Source organism: Rhineura floridana, chromosome 4 (genome assembly GCF_030035675.1).
Source record: "Rhineura floridana isolate rRhiFlo1 chromosome 4, rRhiFlo1.hap2, whole genome shotgun sequence".
NCBI classification, from domain to species: Eukaryota; Metazoa; Chordata; class Lepidosauria; order Squamata; family Rhineuridae; genus Rhineura; species Rhineura floridana.
In genome coordinates this window covers 156,099,166-156,123,732 of record NC_084483.1, presented here as the reverse complement: position 1 = coordinate 156,123,732, position 24,567 = coordinate 156,099,166, and the positions used below count along the sequence as shown (strand labels likewise).

General features: G+C 41.8%; 1 protein-coding gene across 7 annotated transcripts in view; it reads right to left on the bottom strand.

Moving 5' to 3' along the window:
- Nucleotides 1–24,567, bottom strand: part of DAAM2 (dishevelled associated activator of morphogenesis 2) — a 288,833-nt gene that overhangs the window by 15,214 nt on the left and 249,052 nt on the right. For all 7 annotated transcript variants that reach the window (XM_061624914.1, XM_061624913.1, XM_061624920.1 and 4 more), the window contains 6 exons: nt 23,476–23,582; nt 22,635–22,723; nt 21,496–21,664; nt 21,104–21,211; nt 18,647–18,707; nt 9,609–9,740 (listed from right to left, as the gene is read on the bottom strand). In XM_061624914.1, coding sequence (XP_061480898.1) covers nt 9,609–9,740; nt 18,647–18,707; nt 21,104–21,211; nt 21,496–21,664; nt 22,635–22,723; nt 23,476–23,582 — 666 coding nt within the window. The remainder of the gene's footprint in view (nt 1–9,608; nt 9,741–18,646; nt 18,708–21,103; nt 21,212–21,495; nt 21,665–22,634; nt 22,724–23,475; nt 23,583–24,567) is intronic.

Genomic DNA, 24,567 nt, shown 5'->3' with positions numbered 1-24,567 from the left:
AGTTTCTCTCAGTTTCTCATATTTCCAGTCTTAGTTTTAGGCCACATCCACACTAGGCATTTATTCCATTTAAAACAGTCATGGCTTCCCTCAAAGAATCTTGGGGAAGGTTGTTTGTGAAGGATGCTGAGATTTGTTAGGAAACCGCTACTTCCCTCACAGAGCTCCAATTCCCAGAATTCTCTGGGAAGAGGGACTGATTGTTAAATCATTCTGGCCACTAGAGCTCTGTCAGGAGAATAACACTCAGCACCCTTCACAAACTACACTTCCCAGGATTCTTCGGGGGAAGCCACAACTGTATAAAGTGGAATAACTATCTGGTGAGGATGTGGTCTTAGTTTTCCACATTTCTGCATCAGTTTGTAATGTTTTTTTTAAAAAGTCCTCACAAAATCCATCAACATTTTAGTGCACATTTTTCCTAATATGCACATTTTTGCAAGCAATTTGCCTTAATATATTGCATTTTTGTATGTTATTTTCACTAACACAAGCATTGTTATACACATTTTCCCATAACATATGCATTGTTATTCACACTGCTTGGTTGGATAGCTGCTCTACAAAATTCAAAGATGTGTAAATTTCAAATGATAGCTGCATTTTGGTTTCCATATTGTTTCGGGAAGTTTGAATTAAAGAGTTTCACATGAATATGCAATGGAAATGGAAATGGACTGCCTTCAAGTCGATTCCGACTTATGGCTACCCTATGAATAGGGTTTTCATGGTAAGCGGTATTCACAGGGGGTTTACCATTGCCTCCCTCTGAGGCTAGTCCTCACCAGTTGGCTAGGGCCTGCTCAGCTTGCCACAGCTGCACAAGCCAGCCCCTTCCTTGCCATCTGGGGGGCAACTGGGCTCCTTGGGACTATGCAGCTTGCCCATGGCTGCACAGATGGCAGGGCACGTAACCCCTGGGCCACACACTGTGGGGGTGATCTTTAGCTGGCCCTTGACACCCAGGAGACATGAGAGGGGATTTGAACTCACAGACTCTGGACTCCCAGCCAGGCTCTCCTCCCCACTGCTGAACCAGATTTCTCCCCCATCCTTACATGGCAGTAGTAGCCACATCCTTAGTGGCGTGCACTGACTATCTGAAATGAACTCACTAGCAGGCCAAGTGTGAGCAGCACAACGGCCACACATTAGATGACAGAGGAATATATTATCCATGTCCATAACAGATACAGTGGATGATGGTGCAAAGCTGAAGGACTCATATAGCATATGAGTTAGAGCAGGGCTAAGCAGAAAGTAGAATGGAACCTACTAGTAGATCTCTGAGTGATCTAAAATAGATCAGCAAGGATTTCTTACTCCCCATTGTTTGAAAGTGGCAGCAACAAAATGACCCCTTAAATTATACAGCTGCAAGAGTGGCTGTATACTATAGCCAACATGGATTTTTCGCATTCTGCCATGTTATATTGAAAATGCCCTCCATGACATTCTGCTGCTTCCCATAAGCTCATTTCAAAACAGAACCTTACAAAATGTATAGTCCTGAACTCAGAAATGCTTGCTTAACATGGTGACACATAAACCACTTTGAGATAATCCAGACTTTCATAAGAACATAAGAACAAAAGAAGAGCCTGCTGGATCAGGCCAGTGGCCCATCTAGTCCAGCATCCTGTTCTCACAGTGGCCAACCAGGTGCCTGGGGGAAGCCCGCAAGCAGGACCCGAGTGCAAGAACACTCTCCCCTCCTGAGGCTTCCGGCAACTGGTTTTCAGAAGCATGCTGCCTCTGACTAGGGTGGCACAGCACAGCCATCACGGCTAGTAGCCATTGATAGCCCTGTCCTCCATGAATTTGTCTAATCTTCTTTTAAATCCGTCCAAGCTGGTGGCCATTACTGCATCTTGTGGGAGCAAATTCCATAGTTTAACTATGCGCTGAGTAAAGAAGTACCTCCTTTTGTCTGTCCTGAATCTTCCAACATTCAGCTTCTTTGAATGTCCACGAGTTCTAGTATTATGAGAGAGGGAGAAGAACTTTTCTCTATCCACTTTCTCAATGCCATGCACAATTTTATACACTTCTATCATGTTTCCTCTGACCCGCCTTTTCTCTAAACTAAAAAGCCCCAAATGCTGCAACCTTTCCTCGTAAGGGAGTCGCTCCATCCCCTTGATCATTCTGGTTGCCCTCTTCTGAACCTTTTCCAACTCTATAATATCCTTTTTGAGATGAGGCGACCAGAACTGTACACAGTATTCCAAATGCGGCCGCACCATAGATTTATACAACGGCATTATGATATCGGCTGTTTTATTTTCAATACCTTTCCTAATTATCGCTAGCATGGAATTTGCCTTTTTCACAGCTGCCGCACACTGGGTCGACGTTTTCATCGTGCTGTCCACTACAACCCCGAGGTCTCTCTCCTGGTCGGTCACCGCCAGTTCAGACCCCATGAGCGTATATGTGAAATTCAGATTGTTTGCTCCAATATGCATAATTTTACACTTGTTTATATTGAACTGCATTTGCCATTTTTCCGCCCATTCACTCAGTTTGGAGAGATCTTTTTGGAGCTCTTCACAATCCCTTTTTGTTTTAACAACCCTGAACAATTTAGTGTCGTCAGCAAACTTGGCCACTTCACTGCTCACTCCTAATTCTAGGTCATTAATGAACAAGTTGAAAAGTACAGGTCCCAATACCGATCCTTGAGGGACTCCACTTTCTACAGCCCTCCACTGGGAGAACTGTCCGTTTATTCCTACTCTCTGCTTTCTGCTTCTTAACCAATTCCTTATCCACAAGAGGACCTCTCCTCTTATTCCATGACTGCTAAGCTTCCTCAGAAGCCTTTGGTGAGGTACCTTGTCAAACGCTTTTTGAAAGTCTAAGTACACTATGTCCACTGGATCACCTCTATCTATATGCTTGTTGACACTCTCAAAGAATTCTAAAAGGTTACTGAGACAGGACTTTCCCTTGCAGAAGCCATGCTGGCTCTGCTTCAGCAAGGCTTCTTCTTCTATGTGCTTAGTTAATCTAGCTTTAATCATACTTTCTACCAGTTTTCCAGGGACAGAAGTTAAGCTAACTGGCCTGTAATTTCCGGGATCCCCTCTGGATCCCTTTTTGAAGATTGGCGTTACATTTGCCACTTTCCAGTCCTCAGGCACGGAGGAGGACCCGAGGGACAAGTTACATATTTTAGTTAGCAGATCAGCAATTTCACCTTTGAGTTCTTTGAGAACTCTCGGGTGGATGCCATCCGGGCCCGGTGATTTGTCAGTTTTTATATTGTCCATTAAGCCTAGAACTTCCTCACGTTACCACTATTTGTCTCAGTTCCTCAGAATCCCTTCCTGCAAATGTTAGTTCAGGTTCAGGGATCTGCCCTATATCTTCCACTGTGAAGACAGATGCAAAGAATTCATTTAGCTTCTCTGCAATCTCCTTATCGTTCTTTAGGACACCTTTGACTCCCTTATCATCCAAGGGTCCAATCGCCTCCCTAGATGGTCTCCTGCTTTGAATGTATTTATAGAATTTTTTGTTGTTGGTTTTTATGTTCTTAGCAATGTGCTCCTCAAATTCTTTTTTAGCATCCCTTATTGTCTTCTTGCATTAGTTTTGCCAGAGTTTGTGTTCTTTTTTATTTTCTTCATTCGGACAAGACTTCCATTTTCTGAAGGAAGACTTTTTGCCTCTAAGAGCGTCCTTGACTTTGCTCGTTAACCATGCTGGCATCTTCTTGGCCCTGGCGGTACCTTTTCTGATCTGCGGTATGCACTCCAGTTGAGCTTCTAATATAGTGTTTTTAAACAACTTCCAAGCATTTTCGAGTGATGTGACCCTCTGGACTTTGTTTTTCAGCTTTCTTTTTACCAATCCCCTCATTTTTGTGAAGTTTCCTCTTTTGAAGTCAAATGTGACCGTGTTGGATTTTCTTGGCAATTGGCCAGTTACATGTATGTTTAATTTAATAGCACTGTGGTCACTGCTCCCAATCGGTTCAAAAACACTTACATCTCGCACCAGGTCCCGGTCCCCACTGAGGATTAAGTCCAGGGTTGCCGTCCCTCTGGTCGGTTCCATGACCAACTGGTCTAGGGAATAGTCATTTAGAATATCTAGAAATTTTGCTTCTTTGTCATGACTGGAACACATGTGCGGCCAGTCTATGTCCGGGTAGTTGAAGTCACCCATTACTACCACATTTCCTAGTTTGGATGCTTCCTCGATTTCATATCTCATCTCAAGGTCTCCCTGAGCATTTTGATCAGGGGGACGATAGATCGTTCCCAGTATTAAGTCCCTCCTGGGGCACGGTATCACCACCCACAACAATTCTGTGGAGGAGTCTGCCTCTTTTGGGGTTTCGAGCTTGCTGGATTCAATGCCTTCTTTCACGTATAGAGCGACTCCGCCACCAATACGTCCTTCCCTGTCCTTCCGATATAGTTTATATCCAGGGATAACCGTATCCCACTGGTTTTCTCCATTCCACCAGGTCTCCGTTATGCTCACTATATCAATGCTCTCCTCTAAGACCAAGCACTCCAGTTCTCCCATCTTGGTTTGGAGGCTCCTAGCATTAGTGTACAGGCACTTGTAAGCAGTGTCTCTCTTCAAGTGTCTTTGGCACTTGTGGTTTGGCCTGTGGTAATTTTGCTCTTCTGAATTTATATCCTGTGCCCCTGCTCTCACAATGCCTACTTCTAGGCCTACCCCTTTTAAAATTTCATCATTTCTTTGGTTTTTATCCCGGGGGGGGTTATTCCGAACCGGACCTTTCTCAGCTCCTGTCGGGTTTCCCCCCTCAGTCAGTTTAAAAGCTGCTCTGCTACCTTTTTAATTTTAAGTGCCAGCAGTCTGGTTCCATTCTGGTTCAAGTGGAGCCTGTCCCTTTTGTACAGGCCCGGCTTGTCCCAAAATGTTCCCCAGTGCCTAACAAATCTAAACCCTTCCACCCGACACCATCGTCTCATCCACGCATTGAGACTGCAAAGCTGGGCCTGTCTGGCTGGTCCTGCGCATGGAACAGAGAAAGCCACCTTGGAGGTCCTGGCTTTCAGCATCCTACCTAGCAACCTAAATTTTGCTTCCAGGACCTCACGACTGCATTTCCCCATGTCGTTGGTGCCAACGTGCACCACGACCACTGACTCCTCCCTAGCACTGTCTACCAAACTATCTAAACGATGGGCGATATCCACAACCTTCGCACCAGGCAGGCAAAACACCTTGCGGTCTACACGCCCATCACACACCCCACTGTCTATGTTCCTAATGATCGAATCACCCACTACAAGGATCCCTCCACCCCCTGGAGATATATCCTCGGCACGAGAGGATAGCTGCTCATCCCCCAAGGAATGGGTCCCTTCTAAGGGATCGTTTCCCTCTTCCTCAGCTGGATGCTCTCCTTCCCCGAGACCATCGTTCTCCATGATAGCAGGAGAGCTATCATCGCTGGAGTGGGACACAGCTATAACGTCCCTAAAGGCCTCCTCCACACACCTCTCTGCCTCTCTCAGCTTTTCCAGGTCTGCCACCTTGGCCTCAAGGAAATGAAGTCGTTCCCAGAGAGCCAGGAGCTCATTGCACCGAGAGCACACCCACGACTGCTGTCCAACAGGCAGATAGTCGTACATGCTGCAGGCTGTGCAAAACACTGGAAAGCCCCCACACACCTGCTGGCTTCTTACCTGCATAGTTTTGTTTGAGGTTTATTACGTCAATAGGTTGGAGACTGTGGTTTAGTTGAGGTCAGGGAACAGAAGGGCAGAGTGGGGGGCCCTGGCCTCCTCGCCCTGCTGCCGAACTCGCGTTGCTGCTTAACTCGCCTTGACGCTTTGTCAGCTGGGGCTCCCTCTAGCTCGTGGAGCAGGCTTGGGTAACAGGAGTTGGGTAACAGGAGTAAAAAAATCCAGACCCCTGTTGGGACTTTTTTCTGTCAAAAGGTCCCATAATTTGTTGAATTAAAAAAAAATCAGCCATGTTCACAGAGTACATGCAATCCTATTACTAACTTTGCCCCATACTCTGACCTTCATCTTCTGTAGTTTAAAAATAAAAAAATGCATGGTCGATTTTTAATTAATTTGAGAAAATTAACATTGGAGTCTATGATAGTCCAAGAATGCTCAGTAAGAACCAACCGCCAGTGTACTAAAAGTCTGACTAAAGCTGTTTGGCTTGACTAATCAGGGTCAGCTTTGATTTAAATTTGGGTGGGAGACTACAGGTGTCTGCTGTAGAATAAAAAGGTGGGGGAGAGCCTGAAAAAGAATGATATTGTTAACAGTGTTTTCCTTTTGGAAAGGAAAGAATCTTTCCCTTTTCTCAGTGCCCACTCACCAATTTCCTCACCTCCTTCCCCTACTCCTCACCCTTCACCTTCCTCCCTCTTTGGAGATGCAGTCCTGATTGCAGGCGTTGCCACCACTCACCATATGCTCAGAGGCACATGTTACCAAATTCTTCCAAGTTACACAGGAAGTGGATTGGACAGTGAAAGACCAACCCAAATTGTGTTTGCATTTTGACAAATTTGTAGGGCAGTACAATATCTCAGAGAGGAGGTCAGGTCTCCTTCTTCCTTGGTACATTCACTATAGCTGCCCAATTTCCCTGCTTTTTAAAGTTTGACAAAAATATCTGTGGGCTATAGGTATGTTCTTAAATTGCAAGTGGTTTTTTTGCCTATTCGTGAGCCATACTGCTGAAATGGGGAGGGGGTAGAATGTGTTTTTGTATGGAAAGACTATGTGAGTGAACTTCAGATCTGGTACTAAAACATATTCCTGGGCTCCGAATTCTTTTCAAATGCAAAGAAGTATCACTGAACACTAAAGTCAGGATCATTCAGACCATTGTATTCCCGATCTCTATGTATGGATGTGAAAGCTGGACAGTGAAAAAAGTGAATAAGAGAAAAATCAACTCATTTGAAATGTGGTGTTGGAGGAGAGCTTTGTGCATACCATGGACTGCAAAAAAGACAAATAATTGGGTGTTAGAACAAATTAAACCAGAACTGTCACTAGAAGCTAAAATGATGAAACTGAGGTTCTCATACTTTGGACACCTAATGAGAAAATATGATTCACTAGAAAAGACAATAATGCTGGGAAAAACATAAGGGAGTAGAAAAAGAGGAAGGCCAAACAAGAGATAGATTGATTCCATAAAGGAAGCCACAGACCTGAACTTACAAGATCTGAACAGAGTGGTTCATGACAGATACTATTGGAGGTCGCTGATTCATAGGGTTGCCATTAGTTGTAGACTTGAAGGCACATAACAACAAACAACAACAACAGAATTCTTTAACTGATATTTTTTTTTTTTGCACCAGGCTGCAGTAGATGGGTCTCCGGGTTCCAATAAAAAACAAAGTCAATCCTACAAGCTTGAAGTTTGTCTTCTCCACTCTCCTGGTGGGCCTCCAGGACACTACTTCCTATATACTTTCCTTTGCCAAGAAAGGGACATTTCACATGTTACAGAGACACCAACAGTCTGGTGCATCCAGGAGTGTGTTGTGATACAATCAACATTCAGTGGAAAACAACAGGGTTCCATCTTCTACTGTAACACGTGCAATCACTGCCTCGGAAAATCAGGAAATTTAGCTACTTAGGCAAGACTACAACATAATGCCAGAGGGCCCCTATACAGGGGAACATACACCAGAGGAACAAAAAGGAGAACAATGGGCCAAAGGGTAACAGACTTACTTGGTACTATTACCTACCTTTAACACACTTGCAAAGCAGGACAGGTTTGCCATTGTTACACCCTGTTTGCATTATGACTCGTTCTCCTTTAAATATTCTCATTCTTTTCTAACCTTTTCTTTCACACTTGTTCCCCACCTTAGAGACTGAAGGCTTCGTGCCAACTTCTAATTAGGAGCCAATAAACTGAAGGTTTACTCTCAAGGCTGCTTTACAATTTACCTTTTGGGACATGTTGTACATGCTTTTTCCTGACACAAATGTTAAGCCATCAGGTGAAAAAGAAATGTCTCTTTTGCTCCAGGTGATAGGTTGGGAAGTTGATACCTGCCCCACTTTTCCAACAGATGTACCCTAGCACTATAGAAGTACTTGCTCCATCCATTGAAAGAGATCACATCTGTAGTGTAGCTATCACAGTTTTAGTTCTTTAATGCTTCCTTGTTTTTCCAGAAATACCCTACCAATGGTACATTTGGGCTTACTGAACGCATCTTGGCTAACAAGGACATTGCATACTAGGTATTTGGTTAGACCAGGAAATAAAAGAAAATTAGACTATCCATTTGTCACTGGAGGATGTATTTAGGTTGGCAGGTTATAGGTAAGTTTATCATAGCAGTTCTATTTAATAACTCTAGTCTAGTCAAATATGCCATACGACTGATAATTACCAATAAATTCTGTTACTCCCTTTTCACATGCCAGCCATGTGAACAAACTCCTAGTACCTCACAGCCTCGTAAAATGATCCCAGAACACCAACTGATAAGGGAAACGTACAGTGAGGGAAACAGATTTCCTCCTGATTGCTTTAAAATGTCGTAATTTCTAGTCTAGGATATTGTGGTACTCTATGACAGACTAAATATGCTTAGAGGCCTGTGGGCAGAATCTGTCCAGGCTCCTCTAGACCCCTATGCAACCTCAAATGCTGCATTCCTGTCTTCACTTGATAAAACAACTGTCTTCATTTTTATGGATGCTCATGCTCAGAGGTGATACTGTATTAGGTATAGATGTCTGAGTAATTAGATTTCCATGAATTCCAACGTGAACTGACATGGCCTATACCTTCCAGACTAAATGTGCCTAACGGAACATAATTATTCTTCAGATAATTGCATGGCTTCTAAATTTGCAATACACTTCTCAACTTTAAAAAGTACCAAAATGCATTTAGAAATGTATATTTTGAGATAAAATATGTATTTAAATATGTATTTTGTGGTAAAATGAAATACCCATTTAAGTATGAACTTTCAAGCATTTTTTTTTTAAAAATGATTAATGTGGAAAGAAGAACACATGTAAAATTGACATGGACTGGAAGCAAACTGATCCGTCCATCCCTAATATCAGTCCTGTGCTTTGGCACCCACAGCATATATTATTTACCTTATTAGACCTCACTACAAGATACTTAGAGAAATTAAGATCCAAAAGCATAGCATTCAAACAAAGAGGATACATTGCAATGAAATCATTGCCATGACCCATAATCAGACTCAGAAAAAGAGTTTATCAATAATCAGCAGAACATAGTATGTGTACTACATTTCTGCCATAATGGCTCTTCTGCAGCCAAACTGGTGAAGCAGATTCTGAATAGGTCCTCCTTAGCGTTTTGATGTTGCATTAATGTTTTCCTCAACTTGCCACTGAACCTTTTAGCATTATATCCAAGACCCCTCTATAAACCATCAGACCATTTGTTGCCCCCATGAAAAAGATGCACCATTCAGTTCTGCAGATTAGATTCCTTTCCCAGTGAAAAACAGGTACATGTTATGTCCATTAAAAAACAAAACAAAGTTCCATGCCACGTATTACCCTGAGTTTTGGGTTGGAGGACCATATCAGATAGCAAACATTTAAAAAGCAGTTTCCTACCTTATCCTTTGCATCATTCAGAAGGTCTTCCAGCTCTGAAAAGCTGAAACTGGCTACAGTGATAAAGTCACTCATGACAGGAACAAATCTATCACCAGCTTCCCGCATACGTCTCTTCTGGTAGTCCAGCTCCTAAGAAAAGAGAAAGATCGGAGCAGTTGACTGGCAGCTACCAATAGACTCTCTGGTGAGATTATTGAAACTGGTGCAACCACACTGCTAAAGTCAAGAAACCACTTGTCTGGTTGCAAACAGAAAAACTTGGGATTAAACAAAATGGGCACTTTTTAAACATTCTCGGTGGCAGAACACAAAATTATACATAGCGACTAAAATCAACTTTTTACCATCAATTCCTATTTTCTCAGTGTCTGGAGGAGCCTTCCTGTCCTCCTGGCTCTTGTCCTGAACATTCAGTTTGTAAAAAAATTAAGTTCTTAGCCCCTTTACACATAGAGATATATAGGAAAACAGGCAAGCAGTGTTTTGTGTGATTCCTCAGCACCCAACATACCCAGGATTCATTTCCACAGAACAGTCTGAGAAAGCCTGGTTGTTTCAAGGATGTGCTCTGAATGTTCCAAATGTTCAGCCCCCCCCCCCAAAAAAGGTAAGTTTATAGTCCTTTCAATCATGGAGACACCAGAGAAATGTTCAGATGGTATAAGGCACCTTCCTATATTCCTGAGTCAGAACACTGATCTCTAGTTTAGGATTGTCCACACTGACTGGCAGCAGCTATCAAGAATCTCAGGCAGATGCAGTCTGACCTGGACATGACAGGGATTGAACCCCAGATCCTCTACATGCAAAACAGATGCTCTACCCCGTTTCCCTTATATACCTTAGGCAGAGCTTGGAAAAGTTACTTTTTTGAACTACAGCTCCCATCAGCCTAATCCAGTGGCCATGTTGCCTAGGGCTGATGGGAGTTGTAGTTCAAAAAAGTAACTTTTCCAAGCTCTACCTTAGTGTTCAGTAAGAGGAAACTGCTCCCTAGAATTTTGGCTAATGTGTGAAAAGACTTGGATTATTGACAAGCGCTTGGGCATTTATTTTTAATTTTTAAACCATTAAGCCTTTTCCATTTTAAAATGAAAACATCAAGGGCACAAGTGCAGTGTAGCAGTCACTAGGATCAATCACCATTCTAGTTCCTAGGGAGAGGCTATCCCAAGTTCAGTCCCCAGCACTTCCAGTAGAAGGATCTCTGCTAGTGTGGCTAGAAAAGACCTCCCAGCAGCTTCATTTGTTTATACTCATGATTCTTCATACAGGTGTGTATGTAGGTGATGGTCTGAAGGCACATGAGGCCAGCACCCTGCTGAAGCTAAGCAGGGTCAGGTCTGGTCAGTGCCTGGATGGGAGACCGCCTGGGAACCATATGTAAGCCGCCTTGGGTTTCTATCAGGAAAAGAAAGGCAGGGTATAAATGCAATAAATAAATAAATATGCATGTGTATAGTGCCCTCCCATAAACCCTGGCCACTGGCCATACTGCCTGGGGCTGATGGGAGTTGGAGTCCAACAACATAAAAGGGCTCCATGTTGGCTAACCCCGGTATACGGTGAAATCAGACTGATGATGGTGAAAGGAGGGGGGGCAGGCAAAGAAAGGCCTGGAAACAGACTGAAGCAAAGGGGCACATTAAATAGCCAGGAAATGGAGACAGTGCAGACAAAGCCAGCCCTTACATGAGACAACATGAAGTGGCAGAATTTAAACATTATTAAAGAACAGCAGATCCTCTTCCTTTCTCCTGTTAAACAAGAAGTTTTTTAATAAATAAATAAAAATTCTGCCTCGCTTGGCAAGAGCTAAGGGTGGTACAGACTGGGTGTTTCCCAGAAAATCAGAATGACAAAGTATGTACACTAATTCACAGATTCACAGTCTACGGCACTTTTGTTTCATTTCTATTCAGAATGCAACAAAAGTGAAACATTGTAACACTAATGTGATGTGGAAAACTTGGGTGTTGGTTTCTTAAGAAACTTGCCAGTGCTTTGAATGACCTCAGGAAGTAAGTCAAAGACTTACTATCCTACCCTCTTCTTTTCAAAACAGCTCCATTCACAGCAAGATTTGATAATGTCAGGGCCGGTGCCAGACATGTCGGGGACTTGGGCGCGCGTGCAAGCTCTCACACACACACGCGCCTACCTGTCTCTTGCAGGGAATGAGCTTCTTCTGCCTGCCCATTCACTGGCTCCGTCTCTCCTGTCTTTTGCGGCTGCGTGGGCTGCTACGTGCGCTTATCTCTGCCATCAGCCAAGATGTTGCTGGAGGCTTCAGCCCCTTAGGGAAACCTCGGCCACTATCTTGGTTAATGGCAGTCCTGCCCATGCAGCCCACACAGCCTCAAAAGATAGGAGAGACAGGTAGGTGGAGCCAGCGAACGGGCGGGTGGCAGAAGCTCCCTCCCTGCAATTTGTGGTAGCTACTCTGTTGCAAATCACAGAAAAGGAGCACTACTCCTCCCCCACCCTATCGTGGCTCCTCCAGGGGCTCTTGGCCAGGGCTCAATCTGGCCACCCTTTGGAACTGGCCCTGGTTAATGTCCTCTGCAGAAGCTTAATATTTGTTTTAACCTCTGGATGTTCTGTTGCCTTCAGGCAACTATTCCAGTGTGCTGACTTTCCCCCAAGCCAAATGAAAATAATAACTCATCAGCTATTGGTTTACCTTCTGCTTATTTTGAGATTGCATTTACTACTACTATTTATTTTCCCAGCATTTGGACATTTTGCTGGTGCATTGAATTTCTACCTTGAGGTGACCCATCAAATGGACTTGTTTGCCTAGAACAATACTGTGTCCCTAGAGAACTGAATCTCAGTTGAGTGCAGACTGAATTTTCAACACTTTAGTAGCTTGAGGTTGTGGAACAGAGAGATTTGGGCTTGATTCCCCTTTCTTGGTGTGAGGCCTTGGGATCATCACACACCCTTAATCTAATCTATATCACAAAATTGTTGTGAAGATCACAGGGTAATTTTTTGGGTTCACATTTTCAAGGGAACTAACTTAATTTGCAGCTTCCAGACTAATAGGTGGATCAGAATGTAATTATCCTTCAGATTTTGCACTTTTCTGAATTTTATGATGCAGTTATCACTTCAAAAAAAAATAACAAAATACATTTTAAAGCATGCATTTTATAATACATTACAAAGTGTGTACCTTAAGATAACATGCAGGTTTAAATACATATTTTGTGATAAAATATGTATTTAAATACATTCAAATATGAACTTTCATATAAACTTTAAAAAAAGAAATCCATAGATTAAGAACAATGAGATGGAATTAACTTAGGAACAAACATATGCAAAACTGACAAGCACCAGAAATAGAGTGCTCCAGCTCCCTAGAGGATAAAGCAGAGAAACCTCCACGTAGACTGCTCTCAGTTCTTTGGAAGAACATTGGGATACAGACAAGAGAAATAAAACAGAATGATACAATACATGGAAACATGAAGGGCCTGCTCACATTTAGAGCTGGGAGTCCAGAAAAAAAATGCTTTGTCATTGTCAACTAGTTACCCATGTTATTCTCTTGCTCCATTCTCTTCCTGTCAACATCTAGCTTGTAAGATCCTCAGGGCAGGAAATCTTTTTCTTCTGTTCTGCTGTTACATCCCATGTATACCAATGGCTTGTAATGTGTAATGGTTTACTTATACCCCCCCTTTTTAAATGAAGCGCCATCTTGTCAGGGGATTGTTTGGGACATTAGCTATTCTCTCGATAAAACTGGCACAGGGCTGGGGAACTTGTGGTCCTCCAGTTGTTGCTGAACTAGAACTCCCATCATCCGTAAACTGGCTGGGACTGACTGGCGTCGGAGTCCAACAACAGCTGATTGTTCCCCATTCCTGAGCTAGAGTGAAAATTCAAAAGTGAAAGTCAGGACACTGTATTCAAAAATCTTCACTTTTATTGCTAGGTTTTCTTTTTAAAGAAAACGAAGGCTTGGCCATAAACAGTACAAACACTGTTGCAGGAAAGTCGATGGACAACCTGGCAGCAGAACTCACAAAGAGCCGTGAGTGTTTACAGCTTTGCATTTTGAGACACTCTGCATTACTAGCTTCACTCTGAGAAGTTTCTCAAAGCTGGACTCGTGTCACGTTTTGTGAAAATAGTGCTGCCAGCCTTGGGAAGTGAAGGATTACAGAGTGCCTCTGTTGAGCAGCTGACTGTGAACCTATTTTTAGTCCTGTGTTTGTAATAAGGGGCCTTGAAGAACCCTCTCAACTGTCAGAGCCAGGACTGTGGCAAGAACACCCTGGAACAGGTTCAAGAGTTGCACCTTTTTCCCCCCCTTTCCCCCCTTTGTCCGCTCCCAACAACGATCTCCCATTGTGGCTATAGTGCTGCATTTTACATGCCAAAAGGAAAAAAAAAGAAGTGAAATGAATGAGCAAGACTGGAAGGTGTTGGCTGCCAAGTCTAAAAAGAGGTGGAAGGGAGGGAAAGTGGTGTATGAATGGGAAAGAGATCTACCCAAGAAGAGGAGGTACTGCGAGGACACTGGGCAACCAACCCACAAGCTGAAAGCAAACCAAATCAATGGTTTATCACTCAACAGCTGCAACAATTTTTCCTGGTGGTATGAAACAGGAGCTCTAGGCACACAAAGGTTTCTTAGCATGTGGGGGGGGGAATGCCTGCTGCCGTGGAGGGTGGGGTGAACTTGTCAAGGAAGAAAATCAGAACCTGAGAGCTACCTCCTCAATATTTATCATGCAAACTGGCCCTGCTGTGGCCACTGCTTGAGTTTACATGAAACTTGGGACTTGAAAATGCATACTGAACACATTTCATGGAAATGAACACCGAACAGCATTTCAAAGGCTCTGGTTTGCAAGTCACATTAAGACAAAGCATGGATTAGTGCAAATGTGTGAGTTCCTGGAGAGGAGATTACAGCTGCTTTGCTCCTTCCTCTGGTTGTTCTTTGGCTGCACTGAGCTAAGCCACGGTGACTTGGCTTAGTGTGCCATCCAAATGCAAGCTGATGGTTTAGCTCTCCTGGACAAGCCACGAGCTATAAACCATAGGACAAACCTTGGTCACAGCTTGTGGCTAGTCTGGAGACAGCTAAATCATGACCCTGGATTTGAACAACCTGCCAAGCCATGTTCATGGTTCAGCCGAGCACAATACATAGCATAAAAACAGGGGAGAAGCAAAACAGCCACTGTCTCCTCACACTGAGTTAATGCTAAGCCATGCTAAGGCATAGTGTGATGTGCCATCCAGGCTGTATCTTTCAGCTAGCTTGCCATACTCACAACTTAAATAACTGAAGGGCTAATTCCTCCCTTCCACTTTTCCTAAGCATGCATTATGGGTGAAGTGGGGATTCTAAACTGCATTGCTGATTGCAATTACAGACCCAAGGAATGTTAGTTAAACTGGATGCAATGATGACAAATATTCTAAGTGGGTAGTGGAATTTGAAATGGATTACACAATTCACTCTGGGAGCCTGTCTGGCAGAAGCCTAGGGTGGCTAAGTAGTATCTTTAGGTTGTGCTAAGTCTGAAGGGTACAAAGGACTCTGGATCAGTGAAGGATGGATGCCATCGCTGTGGCTTCACTTGATGTATACAAGACTGGGCATAGTTCAGCCTACAGACAACACTTAACAAGACTCAGTTGGATATACTTGGAGCTGGGTATGCTTGGCATGGAGAAGAGTCAATTAAGAGGTGAAAGCCATCTTCAAATATCTGAAGGGCTGCCACTTAAGATGGTGGGACAAATTTGTTTTACTAGTGGTAGGACTCAAACCAGTGGGTTCAAATTACAAGAAGGATTTAGACAGTCAAACAGTCTGCATTAGAAGGTGGTGGACTCTTCTTTGTTAAGCAAAGGCTGAATGGCCACCTTTCAGGGATGCTGTAAAATAGTGGGTTTCCTACATCAGCAGGAGGTTGGACTAGATGACTTTTAAGATGCCTTCCAACTCTGTGATTCTAGACTTCACCTTGTGGAAGGGCCAGAGCTCAATGGTAGAGCATCTGCTTTGCATGCGGAAGTTCCTAAGTTCTATCCCTGGCATCTCCAGGCAGGGCTGGGAGAGACTCCTGCCTGAAACCCTGAAGACATTCAGCACAGACAATACGGACCAAGAAGGACCAATCTGATTCAGTATAAGGCAACTTCCTATGTTCCTAAGCATACACTACAAATACAGAACTCCACTAAGGGTCACTTCACACATAATACCCGATTAGCAGTTATGTATTAAGGAATCATGTTGAGTATCTACTAAAACAATTCCTGTAATGTTTGAAGCAGATACATACACTAAAGCTTGGTATAAATATAGCACTATTTCCTCTCCAAAGAACTGTACAAAGCCTACATAGGCAAGTCTTCAGTTAAGGAGGTTATTCAAAGAAATCTCAGTATATGAAGACAAATAATTCAATATATAATAAGAGAAAATGAACTGGACAATAAACTTTACAGTGGTCTCACTTGCTGTAATCATTTAGTCTTGCAACTGTGCTTGCTTCTTGTTGCTTGGTGCATCTTTGCTGCAACAGCAATGATGATGGTGGTGATAATGATGATGATAAAGAACCATCCCAAATCACAGGTGGGAGGCAGAAGTAGCGTGACTCAGTGAAGGCCACACAGAAAGCCAGTGGCATAGCCAAGATGAAAAAGGAGGTGTTCTTGGCTCTAGGTCCTACATTCAGTTCACCAGACCGCAATACCCTGGAGAAGATCAGGATGACTGAGTCTTTCTGTTTCGCAAAAGCATATTGGCTCCATTTGTTATTTGTCCAGCATGATTCTGTTCACAGGGCAAGCAGCAGCAGAACTCTACAGCAATTACCCCCAAAGTGTACAAACACTGAGGAGAAAATGGGAGGGGCTTTTTAATTCTGAGCCACTCCCTAGAAAGGAGACAACTAATTCTCTCTATGCTTGTTTTAAACAACTAACTACAAGATACCCTTTTCTGTTCAATTATGTATGTATGATGTAATGAGATAGGCATGGGGAAGTGAGAACAGGGACCGTATTGGACTGGTAAAGAACATAGTTTGAATGCAGAAGGTGATGAGATAGACCTCTGCCAGACACCTTAGTCAGAGTAGATAATACTGGTAGATAATACTGGATAATACTGGATTTGATAGACAAAAATAATCTGAACTGGTATAAAACAGTGTCTTATGTTATATGCAAGACTCTGTTAGACTGTAGTGCACATGAAGGGGGAAGATCAAAGGGCAAAGAAACTGAAGGCCATGTTTGGCATGAGAGGGGATGCTACACTTGTATCCTTCTACTTGTAGAAGCTTGGACCATGCTCACTCTCAGCAGATTATAACCCACAGGGATTCTCAAAAAAGGACATCTCATTCACAGATCAAAAAAGTCCACAAAATGTTACTACAGGTTCCTAGACCTGGAAAACTTTCCTCTTCTCCCAGGCATTTTAGCATGTGTTTTAAATTGTTTTTAAAAGATGTGTTTTTAAATTTGTATAGTTGTTTTTAATGTTTTTAGTTATTGTAAACCGCCCAGAGAGCTTCTGTTATGGAGTAGTATATAAATACAATAAATAAATAAACAAAAGACAAGATGGGCATGCCAAAGGGTAGTGGACTCTTCCTGTGTCTTTTATTTGGAAGTCGCAACCTGTAGAAATCCTTCCCATTTGTGCTTTAGTCTTGGGAATGGCTTATATGTCACACATGAATAATATAATGTGCAAAGAGGCTCTTTAGAGCAGAGGTAGGCAGACTTTGGGCTTGTGGGGTTTACATTGTTGTTGTTGTTTTACACGACCCACCATCACCAAGATCCACCAACCAGAGCCAGGAACAAAATAATGGCTGCGGCATTTGGGTGAACACAGAATTAAGGAACCATGTGTCTGAACACTTGCTCAGCCCAGGAATTTGTTTTCAGTACCAGTACTGAGCTCACACAAAAATTGAGTCCTGCTTCCCCCCCCCAAGTTTTCTTAATCTCAGCAGCCTAATTTAGGAGGGACAAAATCATATTGTTTAACACTTGGGAGTCAAAATTGTTGCTGATCTACTGTAAATCATTCAGAGATCTATGAGGAGATCCTGATTAACCTCCTGGCCACCCCTGCTTTAGAGATCTTTGAGGATGGAACAGTTGTGCCTGCATAATTAGGGGTGGGTGAATCTGCCAATTTCAGGTTTCTCATGTTTCCAATATTAAGTTCAGTTCTCCACATTTCCACATCAGTGCATTTAAAAAAAAATCCTTATGAAAATTCATCAGCATTTTCATGTGAATTTCTCCTAATACACATATTTTTTCTATGCGATTTTTGTATATTATTTTCACTAATACATATTTTTCCACTGATACTTTACCTTAGCATATGCATTTTGTGCACATTACTTGGGTGGAGAACTGCATTGCCAAGGTCAGAGATGTGTGAAGTTAGAAGGATGGCTCTAATTGAGTTCATGTATTGTTTCAGAAGGCGTAAATACGGTAGGTTTGTCTTTAAGTGCAAACTGAATCAGATTTCTCCCCCATCATTAGCTGTACTGCAGCACCATACAGGTGTGTGGTCATCTAGTCCATGCCTGCTTGCTTCTTTGGCTTTCTCCATTCTTGGCAGATGTTTTGGCAGGTGATAAATGTCTTAACATGTAGGCTACACCCCGCCCGTATAGAAATATACACAGAGGCCACACCAAACACCTGCTCAGAGACCAAACGTCTCTGAAAGGAGCAAGAGAAAGTGTTCAACATTTTCAGTGCATGCCATTTGTCAAACTCCCATTCTCCCTATTTTCAGAAGCAGATCAAATAACCTTCTTGTTCAGGGGTACATCTGCTAATATCGTCAGCGCCCACAGGAGACTTTTTTTAAAAAAGATATTTAGTCTTAGGGAAACAAGGCTGTACTCGACAAAAGAAGAAAAGCTTGTTCTTCTCTCACCAAAACCACAGTGCCCTAGATCCCAAGTGGGACATTTTTAAAGTGGAGTATTTGGAAACGATGATATACTTACAGCTTCAACAGCTTTCAATCCAGTCTTTATGTTGTTCACTTCCTTCTCTAGCTCCACCAGGCTGGAAGGAAACCGAGAGAGAGAGAGACAGTAGTTGCAAACAAAAAGGGCAGTGTTACATGGAAATACAGGAACTGCTGAAGCAGAAAAGATTGCTGGTCCATCAAGTCTGGTATCTTGCCTCTAGCCCTAGCCCCAAACCAGATGCTTTAGAGGTGGAAGGATGAACTGTACATGGGCTTTTAATTGGAGGGTTCAGACCATGGGCTGCTTGCAGTCACATTAAAGATCCCACATGATTCAGAAGAGAATAATCATTTTAGCCTCAGGATATCTGCAATGGGGGAAAGCAGGCTACCTGGCCTGTGAACAACAAACAGCTTTTTAACATGATTAACTTTAAGTAAGGCAAAGAGCTTCTTCCTTTCTTTTTAACAGAAGCCTTTTGGACTGATTATTTGCCAGCTGTTATCTCATGGTTTTAGTTTTGCTTGGCTGATGGTCTTACCTGCTCCTTTCGTATTTTGTGTATTTTAAGGTTTATTGCTATTATTTGCCTTGGTGCAGAAAGGCAAGACAGAAAAGGGTGAGAGCCTGGTGGGTATAGCTTCTTCCCCCTTGAGTGAGAAACAAGGGGGGGTGCTTGGTATGAATGTTTTATTTAGAGTGTGTGTGTGCATTGCTGCTTTTGTTGTTGTTATGTGCCTTCAAGTCGATTACGACTTATGGCGACCCTATGAATCAGTGACCTCCAAGAGCATATGTTGTAAACTACCCTGTTCAGATCTTGTAAGTTCAGGTCTGTGGCTTCCTTTATGGAATCAATCCATCTCTTGTTTGGTCTTCCTCTTTTTCTACTCCCTTCTGTTTTTCCCAACATTATCATCTTTTCTAGTGAATCATGTCTTCTCATATGCCCCCTCTGTTCAGGATGTGAATCTATATATTTAGATTTGAGTGGTTCTCATGGTATGGATGAGTGTGATGAAATTCTGTTTACTATTATAAAGGGGCTGGCTGTTTTGTTTTGCTTTTTATAATACAGTGATTAAGAAATAAGATGATTTTCTTTTGTCTAATCTATCATGTTTAAAAAAAGTTGATTTTTATGAACTTTTTTTTGAAGCCTAGGGGATATTTTCAGTATGCTGTGTTATGAGTTTTTCTTGTATTTTTTTTGGTAGTTCATTTATATATGCAATACTAAATGTTGATACTAAAGAGGATATTCTGTTCAGTTAATAACTGTATTTTATAGATTGTGTTGTGGTTTTTGTATTTGCTGTTAAAATGTGTTAACATATTGTACACCACTTAGAGCTTCACTTAAATATAAGAGGTATATAAACTGTCTAAATAAATAAATAAAATAATAAAAGAACTCAGCACCAAAATTATCCATCTCAATCAGATAAGCTTCTTCCTCCACACAGACATTATTCCACCATTCTCCCACATTCCCCCCTAGTTTAGTACAGTTTACCCTTATAATATGTTCAAAGGCAATGTCTCATCTCTTTCTAGACCTCTTAAGTGGTCAACATATTTAAGGATCCTTGGACTGGGACTGGACGATATGAGCACATCATGCTGGTGCTCTATTAAATGTACTAATTTATTTATTTATTTATTAAATTTATGAGTTGCCCATCTGGCTGGTTATTCAGCCACTTTGGACGATGTACAACATAAAAACATACAATTTACATTAAAGCATTAAAAAATATCAAACAATGATAATAAAACTAACTCCCAGTTGATTTCTAGGCCCAATTCAAAGTCTTGTTTTTGACTCTGCATGTGTGTGTGTGAAACAGAAAGAGAGAAGGGGAAGGATATGCATACATGTGACTGTGCTGCTTGCAACCTACCCCATTTTTACTTTTTTAAAATGAACAACAACTAAATTGAAATCACGCTCCTAGAATGCCATATTTCATATCAGATACCCAAATTTCAACTGTAATGTTAAATGAACGGTTTTCATTCAAAACATCTGCTTGCTTAAATGCACATCTACTCTGAAGTAAGCTCCAATGAGTTCAATTGGACTTATTCCCAGGTAAGCATTGTATATTGCATCCTGAGTAAAACAGCTTCTAATCAGCTGAAAGAAAGTTACTATATATAAAGATCATTTGAAGGAAAACTGTTCAAAGTTAATGTTGAGGGATAAATGATGGCCTTTCATTCAAGAGTTGACAATACTGGGCTAATAAGATGAATGAATTATCTGACTCACTATAAGGCAGCATCATATGAGTCTACAATACCCAGCTGATTATGTCATACAGATCATATTCCATTTTTCATGGTATGTTGATAGCCTATTTTTAGATCATATGCCCCCTCTCTTCAGGATGTGAATCTACATATTATGAAGAAATATCAACACAATTATCTAATACCCATCTTTCATTGAATCTCTAATCTCCCCGACTTCCTGAAAAACCTTACTTGACTTTTGCTGCTTCTGGAAGATGGTGTAATTCAGACTGGATGTCTAGGATATCTAAGTAGTTCTTTTCGAAGATCATAATTAGGTAGTGTAACAGCGTAATGTTCCTAAGGCAAAGAGATATGAATGAGGCAGAAAACAAAATGGTAGAGATAACTATCATGTCATATAAAGAACTTGACATGAAATCAGATTCACCAGTTAAGGTTTGATTTATGTTTCAGAAACATTTACGTTTCTGTAATAAAAGCAGTATAAAGAGAGCAACCATTTCTCTTGCTAACAAAGAATATTTCACACAGACCACCAACCCTCCCTGGAAATTTTTATTGAAGGGCATTATAAAAATATTTATTAATGAGCAAACAAGAACGCAAACAAAGAAACCTACTTATCTATGCTAGATTTGGTGTCTGCTATTTTATTCAGGCTGGAGACTTTAAAGCCATAGGCATTTCCTCTTTGGCCCTTGTTCATGTAATTGCCGAAGGCTAAAACAACTTCCAGGAGCTGCTTTAGGTGCTTACTACGGGTGAGCTCTTTGGAGGCTATGAGAAGGGCTGAAAGACAGAGAGAGAAGAAGTTCCCTTAGGTTAACAGGGTGATGTCATTTCAACAAGTGTAATGGGGGTATCTTTCTTGCAATGTGCAGCATCCTCCTTTCAAATCCCAGGTCTCAAAGCAAATACTCCCTGTCCCAAATGTTACCTGGAACTGGGGATGGAAAGATCTCTGTTTTGGTTTCTCATTATTCTCACCTGAAATTCAGTTCTCCATATTTCTGCAGCCAAATGACTTTTTTTTAAAAAAAAATCTTCATGAAAATACTTCATTTTAGTGTGAACTTCTCCTAATAAGCACACTGTCTGCAGTTTTGACTGATTTACACATGTTTGCAATCAATTTCTCAATATAATGCATTTTTGTATGTTTTTTTCACTAATATATTCACTTTTATGCACACTTCCCCCTAATATATGCATTTTTGTAAACTTTGGTTGGCTGGAGAACTGCATTGTAAAGTTTGGGTAAGTGCGAATTTTGAAGGATGGTTGCTTTTCGGTTCTCATATATTTTCGGAAACTATGAATTTGATCAATTCAGCTTTAAATGCAAACTGAATCAAATTTCTCCTCCATCCCTCCCTGGAACACCCAATACATTTAGGAATGTCAACTTTTTCATTACAAAGAAGAGCATATAGAATTACTTCTGGTTTCCATTTTAAGTGATGGACATGAGTTTATGAAATCAGCATAGGCTTGAACCAGCCAGAAGTTGTGGTAAGTGGAAATCCCTTGGTATTTACTGTCAAGTGAGGCGGAGCTGCCCAGCTCTTCACGGTCTGTCTCAGACAGGATGCTGATCTAGCTAATGAAAGAGACAGAGAGGATCTGGACAACATAAACTACTGACAGAAATGTCCTTGAGTGTAGCACACGATGGTTGCCCTGTACTGAGTGTTTCACTGCAAAGTATATTTTTGGAAGTCCTGTGATATTATGCTCTCTGTGAAGACTTTAGCTTTACCTTCAACCTTTGGCTTCGCTTCTGCAAGCCTCTCTGGGAACTTCTTCTTAAAGAATAATGCTTGAAGTCGCTGCTGGTAGTGGTCAATCCTAAAGTAGCAAAATATGTGGATTACATTTCAAGAGAGCATCAGAAGAACAGTACCACCATGAGCCCAGTCCATATTCATGCAAAACCTAATATAACTAGAGCAGGAATGGCTGACCTGTGGTCCAACATATGTTGTTGGACTCCAACACCCACCAGCCCCCATCTTCATGGCCAATGGTCAGGGATGATGGGAGCTGTAGTCTATCAACATATGAAGGTCCATAGGTTCCCATCCCCGAACAAGTGGAGGTTTTAAAGCTTCAGTGAATGGAATCTAGCCTGCAGAATAAACTCCATCAGCTACTTGGCTTTGGGCAAAAAATACATTACAGCAAAGTGCAAAGGGTGGTCATTAACAGCCATCATTTCACTTGAGGAACTGATGAAAAGTAGAAAAACAAGCAAGCAAAAACACAGAATACAGTAAAAAAGAACTCTCCAGAGGCATAGAAATATATTTATTCAGCCCAACAGGCTTCCAGTATTTCCATCAAGAACACTCAGCAGGCACAACCAACTCAAGTTTTGCCCTCAGACTCTAGTTGCAAAATAAAATAGTTCACGCAGAGCTGGACCAGCAATATCTTGATGAAAGGATTTCTATCAGCGGCATATGATCAATTTTAAGAGACAAGTACAACAGCATAAAAGAGAAAACAAGAGACTCTGAATGACATTCCATGGTCTAATTCTCCCTCTTTCTCGCACACACACATTGACAGACAGACATACACATATATATTATATACACCTGCTCATTTCATAAAGGAAACGGTCAGCCCGAGCCATGCGGTCAATTTCATGTTTATGTTCCTCCAGCAGATCAATATCACTCTTCTCTGGAACAAACTTCAGTAGCTAGAACCACAAGTTGGGGAAAAGAAGACAGTATAAGGGAACTAACTAGGGCAAGGGGGCAAATAGCAGGAGACTGAACAGAGTTGCTACTGTAACAAAATGCTGCTCGAAATTCCCCATGTAACTGTAATTTCAAGCAATGCAGCTGTAGCTATAACAGCAACCTTTCTGAACCATTTGGTTGATTCTCTGACTTAATTCTCCCCTCTTGTGACTTCATTAGATATTTTTAATTTTCATATAGGATTTCCCATACCTAACAACCATTGGCCATGCACATTGTTGACTTTCAGTAAAGAACTTCCTGATGGCTAGAGGCACTCCAGAGTGTACTGGCGTAAATAAAGGACAATCTGGCATGAAAAGTGTTGATCCCACTCATCCTTCAGTACACACAAAGCTTTGACTATTAATCTCCCCCTTTTAAAAAAGTGGTTGTGTCCCAGGGAGACAATGAACAATATTACTGCAACTGGATAGATGCTTATTACAGGCTCCTACTCATGTGCTGAACTTAAAAGCTCATACACTGACAGATTTTTTTACTTATCTAGTGGGAGTAACGCTTTGGCCTGGCCAAGTGCATGCACATGCACGTGCATGTGCACACATACACACACTCCCCAGTCACTAAAACACACTGCCCGCAAGAAACACCAGACAATGGATCTGCTTTTTATCATTCCCTCTTTTATCCTAAGGAGCGGATTAAATGCCAGCATCCCATGGATGTGCTAATTGTAGCGGAGGGAGCCATACCTGCCTAAGAATGCTGAAAAACGAGGCATTGATAAATACAATGGTTTTTGTGGATATTCTCGATGTTACAGAAAAATGCAAACCATGAGTTTTTGGAATATTTATTCATTTAAACAGATTCATATCACACTCTTCTATCACACTTATAATATCCAGTGTCAACAGAAACTCAAAGAACTTTCCAAAAGTAGACACAAATCTCATTTTAGAATTAAGACAACACACA